This window comes from Leptosomus discolor, chromosome 19, assembly GCF_034619465.1.
Source record: "Leptosomus discolor isolate bLepDis1 chromosome 19, bLepDis1.hap2, whole genome shotgun sequence".
In the NCBI taxonomy this organism is placed as follows: Eukaryota; Metazoa; Chordata; class Aves; order Leptosomiformes; family Leptosomidae; genus Leptosomus; species Leptosomus discolor.
In genome coordinates this window covers 5,876,183-5,897,983 of record NC_141409.1, presented here as the reverse complement: position 1 = coordinate 5,897,983, position 21,801 = coordinate 5,876,183, and the positions used below count along the sequence as shown (strand labels likewise).

The 21,801-nt window shown below is 49.6% G+C and overlaps 1 protein-coding gene across 1 annotated transcript; it reads right to left on the bottom strand.

The window, feature by feature from the left end:
* Positions 1-1,734: 1,734 nt before the first annotated feature.
* LOC147414105 (uncharacterized) lies at positions 1,735-17,479 on the bottom strand. The gene is given in 14 exon segments (XM_086475927.1): positions 1,735-1,811; positions 2,129-2,190; positions 3,165-3,263; positions 3,652-3,794; positions 5,246-5,279; positions 5,281-5,350; positions 5,661-5,878; positions 6,438-6,533; positions 10,422-10,476; positions 10,948-11,049; positions 12,610-12,706; positions 16,668-16,844; positions 17,065-17,101; positions 17,421-17,479. Coding segments are annotated over 14 exon segments (1,326 nt in total).
* Positions 17,480-21,801: the final 4,322 nt, after the last annotated feature.

Below are 21,801 nucleotides of genomic sequence, written 5' to 3'. Positions count from 1 at the left end.
GCTATTCCCCAAAGCCAAGGTCATCTGCATACCCCAGAACTATTCAAAACCTATTAGGGAAGAACTGTGTCAAGTAACCAGGGACAAACACACAACTAGAAGAAGTGATTAATCAGTGTCAGGATAGTCACTATCTGTGGCAGCTACTCCATATGGACTATGTCAGGTCAGTTAGGAGCCCTACATTTTACTGAAGTCAATGATTAATCTAAATGGTTGGAAGGATTTCACACAGATGTTGGAGGCATCCAGACTCGCTTGCCAAGAGTTTGTGAACAGCCAGTGAGTGACAGTGGAGCTCCCTTGACCCCTGGAGAGAGGCAGGCTGGCACCAAACAGCCCAGCACCTCCCTTCTGCCTCGGATGAACCATGGTCACCCCTCAGCTGGCCACAGAGCTGGGGATTCGTTGTCGCTATCGATGCGAGAGTGTTTGCAGTGCCTTGGCATGACATGCGCTGTGCTTAGAAGGAGTATAATTGCCTTTCTGCAGCCCTGAGAAAGGGCTCAGACCGATCCTAGCTTTGGCTACTGAAGCAACAATAGGACTCATTTTCTTTTTCTTTCCCCCTCCATTACATCCTTATTATGGTATCTCGTAGCCTAATTTACATATGTTTTGTATTACTGTGGCTTTGCCTTATCCTACTTATTCCACCTCCTTTCCTCCAGTTCTCGTGATAATAATGAGACTGCTGTAGGGCAAGGATTTATTCAGACTATCAAACACGGAAGGTGTGTAGGGCATGGAGGACTGCAGATCTCAGACTTTCTAAACTGGACACAAGAAAGGCTGATTTTGGGATTCAGTGCCACCACCGAAGCATGGTTAAATACTAAGCCCCTTCCGCATTGCCTCCGACACTCTGGGAAAGTTTGAAACAAGAGGCAGCTCTACTGAATCATGGTTACCTGGAGAGATTACAGAATCCTGTTTTGAGGGAAAACCAGCCAGCTCTCACATGTAAGAGCAAAAAGCTGTGTAGCAGACCTGCCTGCCGCAAGTACTGAGAGCACTGCCATGGGCAGTGACCAACGCTAAGACTCTTGAGCCTCATGTTTATGGTTTCACTACCATGACTTGACACTACATGACAGGAAAATGTTGCAACAACTGCGTCAGGAAGTGCAGACACAGCTCCTGCAAGCCCCAGCAAAGTTCTTGTATACACATTACCTAGAGAGAAAATGTAAACCAACTCCTGGGGTTAGTTCATAGCATGCTTTATACATCAGCTTTCAGACATTTTTTATGCCATTTTACTCTACCAGGAGAAGAACCTAGAATATTAATTGTCCACATAGTTGAGAGCCCACTGCCATTACTTACAAAGCAATATATTCCAAAAGAGCAGTCCAGTCAGATTCAAATGCGTATTTGCATGTATTTGGAACACCGTATTTTTGCTGTCTGCAGAACCTGTGTGACTATTATGTGTCATTTAGAGAGCAAGGACTTAGCTGTGCACAGAGTAAAACTTGAAGCCAGTGTTCAGGTGATAAAGAGGAATTTATTAAAACACCCTTTTCCTCCCAAGCTCAGCTCAGTTTTGTTTGCATCTGCAAGATGAAGTCATCCCCTTTCAGCCTTCAAGTGACCTTTCTCAAACTGCGCTGGACAAGGGCCTCCAGTTCTTCCACCAGTCTCCCAGGGCAAGGCAGCTTTGGGGGAGTTTTGTCAGCATTTCTTTGGGCACGAGTTGCACACACCAAACAGGATAAAACCATTTCAGTTCTAATGGAGGAGGATTAACACTTTGCAGATCATGAGAGACAGGTTATGGAAAGCTTTCAGGAGGCAGGGCTGAGATACTAGACGAGAAGTTACCCGGGAAAAGGAGTGAGACGAATAGCACAGGAAGTGCCCTGAAAGCCTGACCACAGTGAAGGGGAGGGAGGGAGGAAATGGGAGGGAAAGCAGAAGTTTCACCTCCCATGGAAATAGTTAGCAGTTATATGAGTACTACACTAATGCTCCCACACCCCAAATGCTGCTGCTGTAAGACACATGCAGGCTGATGGAAGCTAAGCCAACTCCACTCTCAGAGTTTGCCCTCTTAATAGCTATGCAGGAGGAGCCTTCTTCCCAAAGAGCACCCAGCTGAAAGGCTGCAGCAAAGTGGCCGTACCAGCATAGCTACCAGCTTGCGAGTTCATCACTGTTGGTTCTTTCTGCTGGTAGAGGCAGAAGCTTGGTGAGGCAGCAACTGAGGTGAACCCAGGATGATAACAGGTGAGGAAGAAAGTAGCAATGAAAGAAGTAAAGATGAGGAAATACAACATAGCTGCATCCTGGAAGGAAGTGGTAGAGGATGAAAAGATGTTGTCCCAGAGGTGGAATGTGGACATGAGCCAGGCACAGGTAAGTGGGGGTTTAAGGTGGCTTCTTATATGTGGAAGATCTTCAGCACACAAAGTAGACTTGTCAGGGTGGCTCCATGCGTGGAACAAGCCGGAAGCGACATGGAAAGCTCTGGGGAGAATGCTGAGGGAAAAAAAAAATAAAAAAATAAAAAGAGGGGATTACATGGGGTCACAAAGCCATGAGAAGACCTCAGAGGACATGCTAAGGTAATTTGCACCTGTCCTGACCAGAAATCTCCCTCCCACAAGACACTGCCAACTCCTTGAAACCAGAAGTGCATTTATTCTCAAACAACAATAAAAGAAGTGTTTCTTGTTTCCTGCAGACATTAACGTTTCCCAACAATTAGCAAGACACAGAAACCTGAGTGTTCAACCTGGCCCTTTTCCAAAGCGATGGGTATGACTGTCTCTCACTCCAATCTACTTAGGAAGGAGTTTGAAATCACATGGCAGTTATCGCACCCTCACCCCCTCCCTTTCTCGGGCTGAGAACCAGCTTAGCATCTCAGTTTGGTGCTTTTCCCAAAAATCTAATGAACACAGGATGGCTGTTTACAAAACAGGAGGGGATTACCCAAGGCCGAAGGGTTATGCAACACTCCACACTTCACCACAGCACTCTGTGGTGGAAACCAGAGGCCAACAGAGGGAAGGGCATGTGCTCTGAATCTCAGGGATTCATCTCCCACCCCACACGCGACAGGACAAACTGAAACCTTCTCAAAACAACCTGGAATAAGGGCAAAGCCCAGCTGGGATCATCAGTGGTGTCTGGAGGGGACAGCAAGCAGCCCAGACCTCTGGAAGGAAGGGTTGGCTGTGTCAGCAATCACCCCTGACTTGATCATTTTCAGCTGCCAGTTCCTCTCAGTGCAGATACTGTGCAGAAAAAGCTGCAGGGACAAGAGAGGCAAGGTTATAGATTATTCCTTACAGTGCCCCTCATCCTGCCCAAAACGCACTTGATCCTGCCCAGCCCGACTTTGCCTGCAGCCCCTTGCAGGACTCTACTGCACAGGGCTCTCATCACCAGACCAGGACAGATGAAAGGCAGCCTGAAGGTGCCTGCATCTGTGCCCAAGCTGCTCTCTGAGAACAAAGCATGTTCCACCACATTCCCATGGTATGTCTCACCACATTCCTGTGGCATGTCCCAGCAGGAATTTCCATGGGTAACACCAGTGATAGTTACCAGACCTCTCAGCTGCTTGACCCCCAGCTTTGACCAGTAGGTTGCCCTACAGAGAACATCTTAGTTTGAAGGGGGAGGCATTTTCTATGTCTTTTTTTCCATGGGCAACCCATACCATAGTAATGCACTGACGTAGTTTTGTCATGGTTGCCAGGGTACCCAAAGACTGCAATATTGACCTCTTGACACATATGGAGGGCTAAGTTCAAAGCAATGATTCCCGTGGTGGCATATCTCTGGGAAGCAAAAAGAGAGAACATCTGTTTAGCTTTTCGAACTCAAACTTTCACAATACTGACAACAACAACACCTTTGCTGCTGGGACCAGTAGCTTTTTCCACACCCAATATAGCAAAAAAGTATGTAAATAAAACAGGACAGGCGCACAGACAGCACTCCCAAAACTCAAACAAGTAGCATCTTATGAAAACGTGCTGCAGAAGATGAGGGCTCATGAACATACCACCTCTAGGTTGCTAAACTATGGAGCTCCATGGAAATCAAAAAGCTTTGAATGGAAGAAATCAGCACACTTCTTGACAAATCCACATCCATGACAGAGCCTATACAAGGTCTCTGCATTTCTTTTTTTTTTCATGTGCCTCTTTGTGCATATTCCCTGCTGGCAGGCCCTGTGTGATCCCTCACTTTTAATCCACACATTAAATTCCTGTCCCTGGCCTGTGTGCTACAAAACTGCCTTCTGCTCACGTAAAGCTAACATGGCCAAGTACAAACTCAAACGCTGCCTTAAAAGCCTTGTGACTGAGCAGCACAGCCACCACAATCGCGAGCAGCTGAACATGCTCTCTGGTCCCCAAGCCTAACGGAGCACTTCGCACTCCTCACCTGGATTGTCCCACTTTGCACTTTTCAAACATTTTAGCACGGAAATGGACTTTTTTTACAGCATCCCTTCAGCAGTCAGGAGACTTGGCATTGAATCTCAACCCCAGCCAAAAGTCAGTGCATGACCTTAGACAAGGTTATTTTACCATGCCAGGCCTTCAAACTTCTCCTGCATTTGTTGCAGATTATAAACATCCTAGTAGTGCCTGGCAGGCTTAAAGTTAATTAAAGATTGCACAGCACCATCACAAAGATCGCCAGGACCAAAGACAAAGTATCATTAGATTCATTAATGAAAAAATCCTCCATCATGCAGTGAGGGGGAAAACCGCGCTCCAGAAGCAGTGGGCATAACAGCCAGCCTCAGGCCAGAGATCTGTGAGAACAGAGTGTTTTAACGAATGCCAACCAAAATTCCTCCCATTTTATGCTAGCTAATTATCAGTAATGCTCTTCAGACAGGGAAAGCACAGAACACATATGAAAGGGCTTATACAGCACAGCTGCTCGTCACTAGAGAACCAGGTTTTCTGAGGTCTAGAACTATGGACAGAAATGTAACTCTAAAAAGGGGTTTGAATGCAAAACGTCAAGGGGTGAGGGGGCAGACTGGAATGAGAACAACACTGCAGTGTTGTGACAGGTGGGGAAACGTCTTCCTTTTCTGGGTAGGAGCAGGGCCCCAAACCTGCAGCACTGTGCAACAGGAAAAGATTGCATTCTAGCTAGTCTGATGAAAAGGTTTTCCTTCCCGTTGCATCGCACTGAAGCAGTAAGGTATAAAGGAAGACACAGAACACTGATGCTTATCTGTCTGCTCTCCAGTGCGGTATCATACCCTACTTGATGCGTTCAGCTGCAGCAGTTTCGCAGGTGACATACAGGTTGAGAACACGTAGCTGAGAGACATTCCCGTTCCTCTGCTGGCAGGGCTGGCACCAAACCCACCTTTGTCTGTAGGAGAAAGGCAGAGAGATAGTCGAGGCATGCCCATGTACACCAGACAGTGCCATGATAAAGGTCCCTGAGTTTGCTGTGGTGTACTGCTCTCCTGGGAGCTCAGAAGGACTGAGGAGAGTTCAGAGGAACAAAGGATCTCCTGGTCTTTTCAGCTCATCCCCATACAACTGTCTCCAATGTGGCTGAGACTGGGGTCATTCTAATTAGTGAAACAGAAGCTCTCAGGTGCATTATGCAGCTTATTAAATATTCAAAAGATACATGAGACCTGTCACTACAAATAACCTGGTTTCAACCTTCCCGTAAAGGACATCTCACATTATTCCTTGTTTTCAGCAACACTTCCCTAAGCCAGAGGAAATCCAGGGGCTTGAATGGGACAAACACCATCAGTGTACCATTGTCGTTGTTTTCCAGAGGGCTGGGCAGAGCTGATTCAGGGAAGAAGAGACGGATGCTGGTTCTCTCGCCCACATCTTTTTTGTGCTCTTTTACTGGAGCATCATTTAATCTGAGAATCAAAGTCAGAATTTGTCCAGTTTCAGTGTCACTGTTCCCAACCACAGAGGCAGCTGTGTGCTGTCAGATACATGACTGGCTGCGTGAACTCACCTGAGGGCATCAACACACATTATGGCCCAACCCAGCAGCCTGGTTCCATGGTATGGTGCACTTCACACAGATACACCAATAGTTCCTCCCTTGTAATAAAAAGGCAGACAGCAGTGGCAGACAACCACTATTTTTCAGATAGGGAGGTGAGGCACAGAGAAATAAAATTACTTTCTCGAGTCAGAGTAAAAATGCATATAGTCCTGTAACGCTGGGTCTGCCTGCCACTCCACTGAGCTGGAGACGGCTATCCAGCTCCCCAAAGCAACATCTGTGAACGAGTGGTACAAATTCTGGCTCCTACAGTGCCTGTGCTTGGCCATGAACTGCAAGAAAGTTATTTGATTACCTGAGCTAATGCATACTACATGTTATGTCTGCCTAGAAAGAAAGTGGAATGCACATTATCACTCCTCAGTCTCTGTTTAATTGTTAAGGCTTTAGTAAGGATTCAGTACCTTATGATAACGTGGTGAGAGTCAATCATTTTCCCAAAGCATTGGCCATGGATGGAGTGACCATTGCTGACCACAATGCACCAATGGCACCATAAGCTGGCAATATAATAGATTGCAAGAGATTAAGCGCTTCTCTGACATGTGCCCCCACCAGGTTAGACCAGCAGCCCCCGAGGGCCTTTCTGATGTTCCCAAGTTAACTCCTGGGGTGGCATCAGAGGGGCGAAGCCCTAACTGGTAGAACTGCAGCTATATCCTAGACAGACGGGTCTTATCTTGGTGACCATAAGGCAATGCAGTGCCATCAATATACCAGTAAAATTGTGAGGGATCTCTAGCTAGCCAGAGGGCACAAGACGCTAAAGAAATGGAGAGAAAGTCAAGTGTGGATACCCAGCAGACCAGTAACTAGGAGGGTGAACCTCTGCTTAAGGCATGCAGTGTATTGTAGAGAGGAAGAATGAGAGGCCACAAAATAATTCCTCTAATGAATTGAGGAATGAAAGCATCTGCCAACAGCTGCCACAGGCTACTTCGCTTTCTGCTCTCCCTGAATGTGGGCAGGCAGAATCAAGGGAGGCACCCAACTTTCCAAGCCCTGGACTGGCACACTTGGGATGGAGTTAGAGCAAGATAAACTAGATGGGATGGGGCAATGCTGAGAACAGAGATCACAGTATGGCAGGAGTTAAAGGGAGCAAGCTGCGATCTAGCAGCTTAAGTTCATCAGTATGAGAGCTGCTTGAAAGGGCATGTTTAAAACAGAGAGAGAGAGAAACCTACTGAGAGAGGAGATGAACAGTGACAGGAGTGAGAGGCAGAGAGAGCTGTGAAGTTGAGCACTAAGAGAGAGAACTTCATGTTGCTGCAGAAACCAGGGCTCTCAACCCAACTATCACTTCCCTCAGATGCCTGCTCCCGCAACACCCATCTCCAGCCCAGCCTCGTACCAGGCAAATGGTCCAGGCAACTGCTGCTGTGGAAGAAGCTGCAATGCGGTAAAAGAAGAGAGAAGTGGAAGACAAGAAGTTGAAGAGTAATCTTCAAAGAAGAAACACGGCCCCGCCACTACCAACAGGCCAACTCTCCTTTTTCTTCTGCTTTAAAGAGATAGGTTCATCCTTTCATAAAGTGCCAGGACACTTTACATGTGAGAGCCTGCTCAAATGCCACATCCATCTGCTCAACCCTGTCCAAACTTAGGCATTTTTCCACATAAAAGGTATCCACTTTATGACCAGCACTACCAGCAACCAAAGGTGGTCTGTAGTAACTCACACTGACCCACTCCGTACCTTCTCTCCGCTGGCATTTGGTAACTTCCACAATGGTTCCTGCTCTGTCCACAAGAGCATTGCTGTCAGCCTCTCCCTTCTATCCCTCCTGGCACAGCAGGAGCCTGGAGTCAAAGCACTGCCTGTAATGGGTTTGTGTGGCAAGGTTTTGGTAGTGAGGGGGTTACAGGGGTGGCTTCTGTGAGAAGCTGCTAGAAGTTTCCCCTATGTCCAACATAGCCAATGCCAGCCGGCTTTAAGATGGACGTGCTGCTGGCCAAGGCTGAGCGAATCAGTGATGGTGGGCTCCTGGCAGGACCTGTGCACCCATGGAGAGAGAGAAGCCCACGGTGGAGTAGGTTTGCTGCTAGTGACTCCAGGAAGGAGACCCACGCTGGAGCAGTTTGTCAAAAACTGTAGCCCATGGGAAGGACTCACACTGCAGAAGTCATGGAGGAGTGTCTCCCGTGAGACGGGACCCCACACTGGAGCAGGGGAAGCGTGCGAGGAGTCCTCCCCCTGAGAAGGAAGGAGTGGCAGAAACAAAGTGTGATGAACTGACCCCAACCCCCATTCCCTGTCCCCTGTGCCACTTGGGGGGGAGGAGAAAGAGAAATCGGGAACAAAGTTAAGCCCGGCAAAGAAGGGAGGGGTGGGGGGAAGGTGTTTTAAGATTTGCTTTTATTTCTTATTACTCCTCTCTGAATTAATTGGTAATAAATTACATTTGTTCCCAAGCCGCGTCTGTTTTGCCCGTGACGGTAAATGCTGAATGAGCTCCCTGTCCTTATCTCGACCCACGTGCCTGTGGTTATATTTTCTCTCCCCTGTCCAGTTGAGGAGAGGAAGAGTGATAGAGCAGCTTTGGTGGGCACCTGGCATCCAGCCAGGGTCAGACCACCACACTGCCCTATTCATCACCACTATCATGGCCCATGACCTTTTCTCAAAGGCATCCCACCCAGTCGGTCCAGATTTCCCCTGGTGCACTCTGGTGCCCAGGGGTATTTCCACCTCCTCTCCAGCACTCACGGCTGCCCCCTAAGGGGGAGGATCTCCAGCTGCACGGTGTCCATCCAAGACATGTCAACGCTGAGGGAAAAGCATTGCAATACCCGAGCTCCGCAGCCCAAAAGGCATTTTATGGAACCACAGCACTTTTTCAAGCTCTCTTCTAAAAGGTCTGTCCATGAGCAAGCATAAGGATTTGCTGGTCAGGAAAGGTTTCCAGTGAGATTCAAACCTACCAAGAGAGATTCAGAGAGGCAGGAGTTTAGGGATGAGTGGAGCAGTCACAGCAGTATCAGACACAAGGACTAGGGCAGCTGAAGCAGGCTGCATAATGAAGAGCTTTGGAAAGCTACTGAGCTATCCTGAAGTACTTCCCAGAAATGATCCACATCTTTTAAATACAGTCCTTACTGCTGTTTCTAATCCACCTTCTGAGTAGTAGCAACAGTGAAATCTCATTTCCCTCCAGTTCTTCCCCCTCAAGCTCCTCTCTGTTTTTGGTCATTCCTCTTTCTGTACACATTTGGGGAATGCTTATTTATCCTTTCATTGTTTATCCACAAGAGGAGAGAAGTATAGAATTCCAGTTACGTTTCCAATCTCATCTATTCATTCAATTCATGACAAAGCTCATGACACCCATGACAAAGCCTCACTGCACACTGATCAGTTCAACAGCACATCTTTTCCTCTCTGATTGTCCTTCAGAGGACATTTCATTTTACACACACATCTGTATTGCATCATTCTGCTGGCCTGCTGACTCGCTTGTAATGGTGTCAAAATGCCATTATGCAAGAGTTAGATGAACTTAGCTCTATTTCCCTCCCTGCGAATCTGCACATAAACCCCAGGGCTGCCAGTGTCCACCCATCAGCAGCCACTGAGACACTGATTCATCTCTCAGCAAAATTCCCCGAACAAATAAGACATGGCTAACAAACCTTCCAAGAAAAAGCTTCCTCCACACAAAGTGTCTCTGGCAAGCACCAATATGCTTCCTGTGAAAGAAACAAGGTTCATTTCCTACTAACCCTTCCTAAAGGCTTTCAGATTGTGGCCTGAGAAGCAGTGATGGTTCAGGAGGTCTCTTAAAGTGGTCTAAAAATGTAGGGTTTTGAGCTAGTGACCATGTTGTCCTGTCTCCCAGCTCCTGACCACTTCAGTCCCATTAACATCCAGCCCGCCCCACCCCCCTCCCTCAAGCACATAAAGGGCTCCTTTGCACAGACGAATTTAGGTGGAAACAGATGGAGAGCTAATGCCAAAGTTATGTCAAGCTGTTCAGGACCTTGAACAGCTTGAGTTTTAGAAAATCATTGGCCTCAGGTAAGCCTCATTTGTTCCTCCAGATAGAGACAGGCAACGAACAGCACTGTGGGATGTCCACAAGGCAGTCTGGAAGTGACCATCAGCACCAGGGAACCTCTGCTGCTGCCTAGATAAGGCATCTCCAGGCTCGCCGATGCTGCTTCATCCTGCTACTCTTCTGTCTGCCCTGCCCTCAAGTCACTGCCAGGCAGAACACAGTCCTCCAAGCCCCCAAGGATTTGCATTATTGAGTGAGCTCTTTCTTCCTCAGGTTTTATCCCAGGAGGGTGGTTGCCTCTTCTTCCCACAATAATGAACTGTGCCCCACCTCTAACCCAGACCACAATGGCATTGAGGTCAGAAAAGGGAAGAAGAAAAAGTAACTTACTCAATGTGACTTTCATGTGAGTTCCTCACATAGTAGAGGCTCTGCACGCACAGACCTGCAGAAGCCCATGGAGAGGCTGACACAGGCACAGAGGCCACCCAGCTGCAGCACTACAGCCAGGACCACCCCACAGGATCTCTCCCCCCTGACAGCATCTCCCCAGCCCTTGCAGCCGTCAGACCTGCAGATGAGCAGACCCTGTTTCAGAGTCTGGAGCCTCCAAGTGGTTGTATTTGAGTTAGCCCCTTGCTACACAAAATGAAACGGGGCCTTCTGGTGATGAGCCCTAGTGAACGCAGCGTCCTTTTCCCCAGCAGCTAAGGACACTTCCTTGCAAGCTCAAGCCTCACAGCGCTCCAGCAATCACCCACATCAATCTGTAAAATGACACGGTGACAGTGCAGAGAGGGGAGGGGATTGAGACCATGGCACTCCCTGAGCAGGTCAAACCCTCAGCCCCGCGACATGCTGCTCCCCATGAGGCTGGCCTGGCCCCCAAGCCTGGCTCCCCTTCCCTGGCACCCACAGCCCTCCTGGCCATGCCCGCTGCTGGCGTGAGCTGTGGAGTCCCACACTGATGGCATGGGCTCCATCGCTCCTTTCTCTCCATAGCCGTCAGCTGGCTGCTCTTCAGGATATTACAAGGGACAGGGGACCACGAGGGCCATCAAACACCCTCTGTTGCACAAAGTGATCCGTTATCCCACAGACAGGCAGGAGGATGCAGCTGCAACCCACACCGTGGTTCTTGGTTACAAAGCCCAGAGGACAAAAGCCTTTGCTGAGGTCAGCAAAGGCTCACAGCAATAAGAAGAAATGTCCATGCAGGAGAAATCCTCCAGTCCTGACCAGGGCTGCTTCCCAGGCTGAAAGCAAGAGGTTCATGCCAGAGAAAAGATTAGCCAAAAGCAGCTCCGTAACACGGGCAATAGCTTGTCTGTGCAGCTCTTCACCTTGATCAAGGTGCTGTGCTGATTCAGAGAATGAGCCCAGCTCATCTCATGTGCCCTGCTCCACACAGGGACTGCGGATGCAGAAGGGAAAAAGTCCTCCATCATTTGCACCCATCTAAATAAAATGACGCTGGTCGCATCTTGGTCATTAAGCAGCAGTGACTTTTTCTGTGACAACCAACCAGCCTTTCAATGATGGTATGAAACTAGAATTGGGTTTCTTTTACTCTGGGAGGGAGATCACATGCAGTTACATATGCTTGTACAGGCACTGTATCAGTGGGTCTCTCCTGGACATCCTACACACACCGCACAGAGGCTTTCATCAGCCGATTACTTCTGGGCTGCTACACACATACACACAACACAGGTAAACACCCACCTCTGGTCCCTAATCCTGCAAAGATCGCAGCAGCATTTACCAGAGGGTGACTGCTAGACCTCCCACACACACAGAGGAATTTAATTTGTGTATCACAGAAGCACATTAACCCTGCTCTATCCTCCCACGGCCCTGTGCACACATATCACACAGGATTCAGGTCTTGCCCGGGTGTTTGCAAATATTAACACTTTTGAAAGAAGTTATTCCTCGCTTGCCCTTGCTGCACAGGCAGTGTATTGGGTGGGCATAGGGGAAAATTCACTTTACAATTGTGCAAAACAACAAAAAGATTTTTACACTCTGGGAAACAAGTCACCTTTTAGATGCTTTTCCAGTCTCCACACCCCCGAAGACATCCAAGATGAGTTGATTTTCCGAAAATACACCTAAACCAGGCACAGTTAAAGCCTCTCTGCAGAAGCCTACCTTAGCTAGTGACAAATGCAAGTGCACAGCCTGTGAATAAAAGACCTGCATGTGGCAGGGCTCTTTGCAGAAGGGGGCTCAGCATTTAGGAAGCACGACTGCTGGAGCCATCAACATGCAGCTAAGAGGGGACACCATGACAAGGGCCTGTGCTCCCACTGCTGATGCCCATGTGCTGGGAGCACACTAAGTCCTCCCCATCTCAGTCTGCGGGGACACCTAGAGCTCCATGTGTCTGATTTATGGAAACACGCCTCCTCCCTCTCCTCTTCCACCACTTCCCATTTTTGGGGTCTTTCATCAGTGACCAGGATGGTCCCCTCCTGTTGTACAGCCCCAGCTCAGCAAGGCCCTAGGGCAGAGGGACAGCGGTGCGTGCTGGCTGGGAGGCAGCAGGACTCCACATGCATTGAGGTTTTCTTACCTACACAGAGCCAGATCACCAGCTTTTTCCACTGGAAGGAGGCAAAGATGAGTCTCCCTGCTACAGATCTGGCATTCATGCTGTCTCCATGCACATCCTGCAAAACAGTGAAGACACCACCAGTGAAAAACCAGGCTGATAAACTTCCACCTGGCGCTTCTGCAGAGACAGGCAGGCTGCGTGCCTGTCCCACAAGCCTAGACTTCCCGATGCCATGTCTCTGTCCTTCCAGCATTGATCCCTCCCATGCTCTGTCTGCTGAGACACAAGACCCCCATGCACGGACAAGAGCAGCTGCATTGGGTCAAGCTCTTCTCTCGCTGTTTTGCTGGCTGCTCTGGCCAGTCAAGAAAGTAGATAAGCACTCAAGCTCCCTGCCAGGATAGGCAGGTCCCACCCCTACCCTGAGGCCCAGGAGCAGGCTCTGAACCAGAAACAGTGATCAGGACCAGCGCAGCTTATCCCACCACCCTCACAGGACCCAAGGTCACAGTTAGCACACGCAGTAAGCACTGGAGGCACCTAACTGCTTTCCCAGGATGTTTCATTCTCACAAGCCCACAGTTTGTTCTGCCAACAAGGGAAAAGAGAGCACACGAAGTGCTACTTTGCCAAGCAATAAAGGCCTGTGATCAGTCCTCATAAGCCATGGAGTTTGTAGTGTTTAGGTATCTGAGTTTGACTGACAGCCTTAATTATACAGGGACAGCATCACAGCTCAAAGAGATGATTGCTGGTTCAGGCTGGTGAAAAACAGGAATAATATGCTCCTCTCTTAGAGTGATGGTTCAGAAAGTGAGAGCTCCGCTTACCCATCTGATGGTGATCATCTAATTATCCTCAACGAGGTAGATACATATCCCAGCTAACAGGGGGAGCAGGCCTGGAAAAAGACCTTTGCAAGGCTGATTAATCCATCCAAGCAGATCCTTCTGCTCCCTGCCACCCAGCTGGAGCACCGCTGCCATCTGAAACCCAGGGCTGGCAGCTGCTGCTCCCCCTGACTGTGCCAAGGAGCTCCAGTGATCCCCCACTGTGGGCAGTGCCTGCAGTGCATCAGGGCTGGCCTTAAACGGGAAGTCATGGGAGCCTGGTGTGCTTTGGGAAGGCAGGGTGTTTTCCTGGGTGGATGGATTTACTTTAGGGGAAGGGTATTGGGAGCGTTTCCCAGAAAGACCTTAAGACAGGGATAGAGAGAGAGCTAGCTCATCTCTTCTGGCTGTAGACCTGCTGTGGGCACGGGAGCGGGTTGAGTGGGTGCCCTTCACAGACTGTTCATTTGCTTAAAAATACAAGGAAAAAGTTCTTAACAATTTTTCTTGTGGGTAAGCCTTGCAGACTCACACTGCATTCTCACTTAAAAATGGGGTCTCCCTTTCTCCTGCTCTGTCAAACTTTGCAGCCAAAACTAGATGCAATGCTTTCAGTCTCTTAACTAAACTTAGGGAGAAAATCTTCAGGTCTGAGCGGGAATTTAGTACCTGCAACTTTCCATCTCTCTCATATGTCCCTGGAGTTAGTATCAGCCTCGCACGTTTAGGAGTTTCTGGCTGTTTGCTGCTCCTGTGCTTTCCCTAGGGGCAAGTTAAAGCCAAGGGAGACAAAGCAGGTACAAGAAGTCCCATAGTCAAATACAGCAACCACAGGGGATTAACCTAACGTTTTTTTCTTAACTAAAGGAAAGAGGCAGGACCAAGGTAGGTAGAAGATCCTGTTCTGCTCTTATTCTCAAGACATGATCATCTGAAACCAAGCCATTCCATCTGTCCTGCACACAGACTGGAGTAGGAGCTGTAGGAGGTGGAGGACAAGCAGTTCAAGAAAAGGTCTCTTGTTGCTTGACAGAAATGCAACTGGGTTTCTTTACGCAGCCAAGGCTTTCACCAGCACCTCCCTCCCTGCACTGAGCAAAACAGCCCCAAAAGCCTGTGTGCATATATGCATCCTGGCTGCCAAAGGATCATCTGCCCACTTCTACTTCTCTCAAGTCTTTTAGGATTCTTTTCATAAAGGCTTTTTCTGTGTGATTTTTTTTTCTCCCTTCCATTTTAATTAAAGTATTTGTCTCCACAGCAGGAAATGTAAACTATGCAGCAGGCAATCTTGATATATATTTTAAAACAGGAAAAATTATTTAGCAAAGCTATTATCTTCAGATATGCACAGAAGCAATCACTAGCCCTGTTCTTAGACGCCAGAAAAATCAAAGAAAAAAGGGAAAAGAGGGATGCTATTCCTTAAAAACATAGAAAAAATGATGAACAAGTTTTTAATTTTGTGCCTAGAAATAAAGGGTCAGATTTTTGGCAAAGAAAAAAAAACATTCCTCTTGGCAAAATGCAGGAGCTTTTCCCTAAGAAACTCCAAGAGCTGAGGAGTAGCTGAACTCTTTTGAAAATCTGCTGCTCAACATTCTCACTGAAGAAGGGCTGGCTGCTAAGCACTAGTGAAAACCTCATTTTGTCTGAGTTTAATTGGGAGCTGAGTGCTGCTGAAGATGTGGCCTGGGTTGTGTATGCTAACTAAATCCTGGGTTTGGAAATCAGCCCTTAGTGCCTGTGCTGTACACTGTTCTTGGCTGCACGGGTGATCTAAAGGGGAAGGGGCCAACTGACTACTCAGTGCCTCAGTTTCCCCACTTGCAAAATGGAGATTATCACAGTTCAGGCTACAAACCTAAAATTGTTGGCACAGAGCAGCTACAATGAGTCCCTGCAGCAGACCAAGAATAATACAAAAATACCTGAAGAGATAAGGCACACTCCATTCTTCAGAGTACAATTGATCAGTTGAGCTATACTGTGATTTTTGTCTATCAGAGATTGCAAACTTGAAAAAAAAATGGCCCAGAAAATAGGAGTGCATTCTTGCTGATTCTCTTTCCCTCTTCCCACACCACTCCCAGCTTCTGCCTCCCCTGCTCCAGAAAAAAAAAAAAATTAAAAATCAACTTCTCTAAATATTGTTTCTCTCACATCAGCCCAGCAGGAGAGGCAGAAATCAAATTATAACCACTGAAATAACCATTAGCGCTTAGTGCCAGGAGGGTGGGTGGACACACTGGAACATTTTGCTTCAGGTTTCAAAAAACCAAAATCTATCTTTATTAAAATAAACAAGTGCAAAAGAAGAAACAGAAAGAAAATCAATCAGCTGCATTTACGACAGTGAGATATCAAGCGAAGAGTGCTCCATCCAAAGAGACGGACGAGAGCTGCAGCAACCAGACCCCCTCTGTCCTCCTCTCTTGGAAGAGGTTTTTTTCCCCTCCTCTCCTGTTTCTGTGCTTTCTCTCCTGGATGTATGTCTTGTTGCTTATGGAAAAGTCCTAGAGATAACTTTTTCCTATAGGGACAACAGAGCCATCCACCTTGTGTCCACCAGATAATTCAAGACAACCTCTACAACGGGGATCACGCTGTTTTCAATACCTACAGGATCTGGAAATAATTTGGACAGAACTTGCTGGGTGTATACCTCTTCAGTTCTTTGTAGATAAGAACAGATAAATACCAGGATTGTCACATACAGATATTTTTACAGAGTTTATCTCCTGCGAGGGATTATTTCAGGAAAAAGCATGTGCTATATGAAAATGCTGTTGCAGCCTTTCTGTTCATTTCTACAGCTCTCCCTGGTTTTTGGCTAGAGGATCAGTAACTTCAGGAAGCAGCAAACTAAAAAATTTGCTCGCTCTCTTCCGAAACCCACCTGCCAGCCCGCAGGATATTGTCATGCAAGACCTGCACCAGGGCTTGACTCCTACCGCTGTGTATTTGAAGACCATCTCTCTGGCTGGGTGAGCTCAGGAGGTGAAGCCAGACGACGTGGCAGCAGCAGGGTCTGAGCAAGCCCAGGACATGGGCAGCTTTCCTCAGTGCACCCAAGTGGATGCATTTGCGACACACCGGCTTTACAGGTGCTACTGCCCAAATTAGCCCTGGACCTACCTGTCTCGCTACGTGGCTAAGCACAGCCGGTCTCTTTGGGGAAGGTTTGTTTAGGCCTGTGCAGAGAGGGGAATGGTCTCAGGCATGCCCAAACCAGGGACTCCTCACGTACAGCTGTGAGGAACCATCGCACAAAGCATCCACCGTGCACATCGGAAGACGCCAGCTCACGAACCCACGCTCAGGCCCACGCTGCAGCACAGTATGTACCTGTGTCTTCTCTGGTCCCAAGGAGATGGGGCAATCCTGCAGCAGCTGCCAGCAGCTCGGACTCAAGGCTTTGCCCTAGTTGGGGACAGCAGAGCTCTGGGCATCGTCATCCCCCAAGCCTCTCTCTACACCTTGTCCCTGGAAAGCCACCGCAACTGCAGCAGCTTCACCTCCACGGAGGGGTTAAAGATCTAGTTGAGTTGCAGAGGAGGCTGAGGCGGTTTTACGCTCCTGCAGTGCCATCAAGTGCTTTAGGCACGCACTGCAGAGACGCTCCTGCCTGACAAAAACTTACAGGCGACCAAATGTTTGCGGCAATTTTGACGTCCATCCTTCAGAGCAGGACAGAAATCAGCCCCCTGTCCCACAGGGCTGTTGAAGAGATCTCAGAGAGGAACAGCAAAAGATCCCCCAGCAAAGGAGCCATGGAGTGGAAAATGGAGATTTTGCCCTCTATTTCACCTGGAAAATTCCCCATCCTGGAGATTTCCCAGCAGGTCCTTCTCGCTGCTTAATAAACCCTGCTCCAGCCATGGCAGGTCCTCAGCTCTTGTCAGCAGGCGCTGTGCCACGTTGTTAAACGAATCCATGGGAGAGAGCACTCATTAACGACGCCAGCAAATGGCATCACGGTGCTTTGACAGCACCTACGGGGACAGCTGCAAAGTGCCCCAATCAGTGATGGCAGCAGCGACTGGCAAGCGCAACATGGTGTCCTGCCACCTCGAGGGACTTGGGAAGGGGTCTTCCAGCAGCAGAGCTGGGGGCAGAGAAGCCCTGCACCGTGCACAGCGTAAGCAGGGCAGGGCACGTGGCTGGCAGCACTTGGGGTGCTGGTGTCACTGCATTCCCCTTGCTTGCTGCTGTCTGGCTCCCTGGTGCGAAAAGGCACCTTGGGATGCTGCAGCCATGTCGCTCAGGAGCCAGACCTGTTTGCATCTCCTCTGTGGTCAGCATGGGTCCTGTCCCTCCACAGGGCTATCGCTGTCGTTGCATGGCCTAATGCCTCTTCCCATTCTCCTAAAGTTCCCTCCAAGGCACAAGTCCAAATTAAACCCTTCTTCAGTCCTCGTGTTTTCTCCCATTGCTCTGACACCAGCTTTCCAGCCCAAAGGTTTGGCAATTCATCCCGCCCTCCACAGCTCTGGCCTTTCTTCCCCCTGAGCCTCAGACAAGCAGCAAGATATGCAAGCACGCCCTGGAGCCTAACCAAGCCCTAGCCTATTCTGCAAGGAAAAAATTAGCTACTGCATGGGAAAAATGAGCATTTGCAGGGGGAAAATGAGCTAATGCAAGAGAACCCAAATCATTCAGGGCAGAAGCCCTGCAGGGCTGGTAGAAGAGGATGGATCCACATGCACTGTCAGACTCAGGCAGAGGCAATGGCTCTCACAGCCCTGGGGTATGCATACCTTTTCGTACATCCCCTTGGCTTGTGGTCCAGCGTGACACAAGCAGAGGGGAAGATGTGCACGTCAGGAGGCCTGTTTCCCCTCCAGTGCCCCCTGTTCTGGAGATGGAGCCCAAAGCCCTCACAGCTCTCCCCAACTGCCTGCCTGCACCACGTCCTGGGGCAGAGATGTCCCAGTGAGCACTAAGCCCTGGGGAGGACAGACCAGGAGGAAACAGAGCGCAACGAGAGAAAAAGCCTTTTCAGGCTTCTTCTGCCTGCGCCTCCCAAAGGAGGCTGCAGCCGGGTCCAGCCCTGCACGCCCGGGGCTGAAAAGCCAATGCTGGGAGCATCCTGGGGTGAGGACAGGCATGGGGCGGCACGGGGCACTCCTGGCTTCACGGCCCTTGTTTCTGGCTCTTGCACTCACCACGAAAATAATAATTTTTTTAAAAAAGTAAAAAGTTTAAAGAAGCACCAGAGGGGAGGAAAGCGTAACAGCCTGACAGCCGCCGGGGTGCACAAAGCAGGGCATGCCGCTGGCCAGCCACGCCAGGGCTCCAGGTTGTGAAACCAACTGCTCCAACCGCCACGGCCTGAAACAGCTTTTTGGGTGCGGAAAGGAGGAACGTGAGGCCGGCGTTAGGGGAGGGCAGGCAGGGCACAGGGGCGTGCAGCGCCTCCTCCTCCAGGGCCTGGCTCTTTCCTCCCGCCCTGCCAGCTGAAGGGGACCCCTGCCAAAACACAGCCCTGCCCTGTCCCCCCACAGCGCGGAGGCCTCCCCTGTGCTGCCGGCCCTGCTCTGCCGTTCCCCGCCTTCGCCGTCCCCGCAGCCAGCGGCACCCAGGGCCGCTCCCAGGCAGGGGTTTGCCTTTGAGGCCCGCCATGCCGCAGGGCGGCCTGCAGCAGCTGTAACACTTCGGGGCTAGAAGGGGGCCTTGTCCTTCTTCCCCACCCAGCTCGCAGCCAGGTGGCCTTTGTGTCCCCGGAATGACAGTCCCCTGTCCCGTCCTCCCCCAGGCCTGTCACAGCTGTGAGGCACCAAGCGCCCAGCCGCCCCCACAAGCCCAGCAGCCATTTTTAGCCTGGTCCCATGCAGGCCCATCTCCATCTCCATCTCCCTGCCCTCATCGGGCACTGCAGACAGGGGGGAAACATGGTCACGGCGGGGACAAGCCAGGGTCACCGCTGTGGTTTGAATCCCAGCCGTGCCCCGGCTGCCGGCCATTCTCACCCCGAGCCGGTGGTACCTCTGCCATGGGCCCCCCGCACGTTCCCTGGGCTGGGGATGAGTCCCTGGAGCTGATGAAACTGGCCCACAGAGGCGGGCGGCTCCGGGGAGGGGTGTTTTTCTGAGAAGCTGCTATTTCAGGCTGTGTCCCTGCCGCAGCCTCAGCGAGCGTTCCCTGGGAAGGGCAGGGTGAAGGGGTGAATGGCCACCCCACCACCCGGCCCAGTGGAGCAGCAGAGGGGTGAGGTGGGGTGGCAGGGGACAGCGTTCCCGTGGAGAAACTCACCCAAGAACCTTTCTCTGTCAAAGCTTCTTTTTGCAGAAATTTTGACTTTTTTATCCAACTAACAAGGAACTGAACTGTTTAGGCTGAAAGTGTTATAATTAGCTGTGGTGATGCTCACACCTCAGCACCCAATGTATTATCACAGAATCACAGAATGGTTTTGGGTTGGAAGGGACCTTAAAGACCGTCTAGTTCGACTGCCTTGCCCTGGGCAGGGACACCTTCCACTAGACCAGGTTGCTGAAAGCCCCATCCAGCCTGGCCTGGTTCCTGGGTCCCTCTCATGCTACAGCTCTCTACCTGGACCACCTTCACTGCAACACATGGCTTTGGCTGGCCATGTTCAGCTACTGCTTTTCAATGGAAAAAAAAAAAAAAAAAAAAATTGGGAGAAAGTAGGTTCTTCGCAATCAAATAATAAAGGATCTGCCCCAGCCAGATTCTGACAAGAACTTGTACTCAGAGGAAATTTATGCCAGCGTAAATGGATGAAAAATGTTATTACAGTGGAATCACAATATTTTGCATTCATTTTGTAGCAGTCTAAATGACAGCAAAAACATAAGCAAAATTAGGGGTGTTCATACATTTTCACTTCTTTCCTCTTTGCATTCCTTGCCTTTTCTAGCCTGCTCCATCTGGAGGAAGGTTTCCAGCCAGGCATGCCTGGCAAGGAGTCAAGGGCAGAGGGACGCCCTCAGAGCAGTGTCCAGGGCTGATTTTGGGTACCAAGAGAGAAAGAAAAGCAGGATCTCTTTAACCTCATGGTCTTTGTTATAAGCTTTATAGAAAAGCACTGTCGTAGAGAGGACTCTGACACTGTCCATCCCACGGACACCTTTAACGTGCCTTCTATCACTGTGAGCCAAAAACTTCCTACAGCCAGCTATTCTTTTGGTCCCTTCTCTACTTAAGCATATGTTTGATTTGAAATCGCGTTGACAACAGTAGGGTGCAAGTGGTTTTGCTTACATGCTCTCCTGATGTGGGTGTCTAGCTACTGATCAGACCTATCCCTTTTCCTTCCCCCACTTTGAGTCACACTTCCCAATTTTTTGCTGGTGGTGGTGTCTATTTTAATAGATGGGAAAGAGATGCCTCTTCAGACTTACTGTGCTGCAATCAGCTACCACCTAGCTAGGAGCTGCTGGATTGCTGCTTTCTAATTACTCCTTGCATACCCAAAAAAACTTGGAGCCGATGGCACAGTAGGGAGAGGCTGGTTTTCAGGTTCTTCCCATGCCTGGGAAGGCAGCAGGCAGTCCTGCATTTGCTCAGCATCCACTACGCCTGAAAGGGCCAAGCCTGTTGACTGCTTTGGCCCAGAGGCAGAGAAAAAACAGCTTTGATTAGAGGTAAGCAGGATGTTTTCCATTCAAAACTTCCAAAGAGATATTAGAGAGGATCAATGGAGCAAACTTTAAACACCATCTGCAGAAGACAGAGATCCAGAGTCAACAGGAAAATGAGCTGTCTGCTGCAAAAGTACTGTCCTTTGATTTCGTCTTATCCCTGTGCTAAAGCAACCAGCCCTTAGGAGCACAATGCGCTTTGGTGCATACAGAAACATCATTCTGTGGTTCGGAGACTTTGCACAGGAGCTGGGGGAAACCTTGTTTTGCCCTAGAGGAGACCCACGCCAGCGGGGAGATGGGCAGCGGTTTGCCATCACGCACCAGCTCCTGACGGTAATGGGCACTGCTCCTAATGGCAGTGACCTCTCTTGAAAGCAGGTTAAGCCCTTCCTGTACAAGTGGGAGCTTTTGTTTTGCCTGTTTACACAGGGTGACTGCAGGAGGGCTAAAACAAATCACAAGAGCAGACAAAGCTTGAGGGCTCTGCCAGGTACCTCCTGGTAAATTGAGCTAAGATGCTGCACGACCCTCGCTGCTGGCTGGACGCTGCCATCCCACCATAACCAGCTGATCCCACCAGGGACGTCTGCTGGAGCCCTCACTCCCCACACACTGCCAGGAGAGGCAGAGGAGGAAGCACGAAGGCACCGCATGCGAGCTGCCAGCCACCCACTTACGTCTGCCAAACTTCCCAGTGCGCTCCCCCAGCCCAGATGAATAGTGTAGGTTTGGTCACGCCACTGAGGAGCGTCACCACTTCAAATCATGAG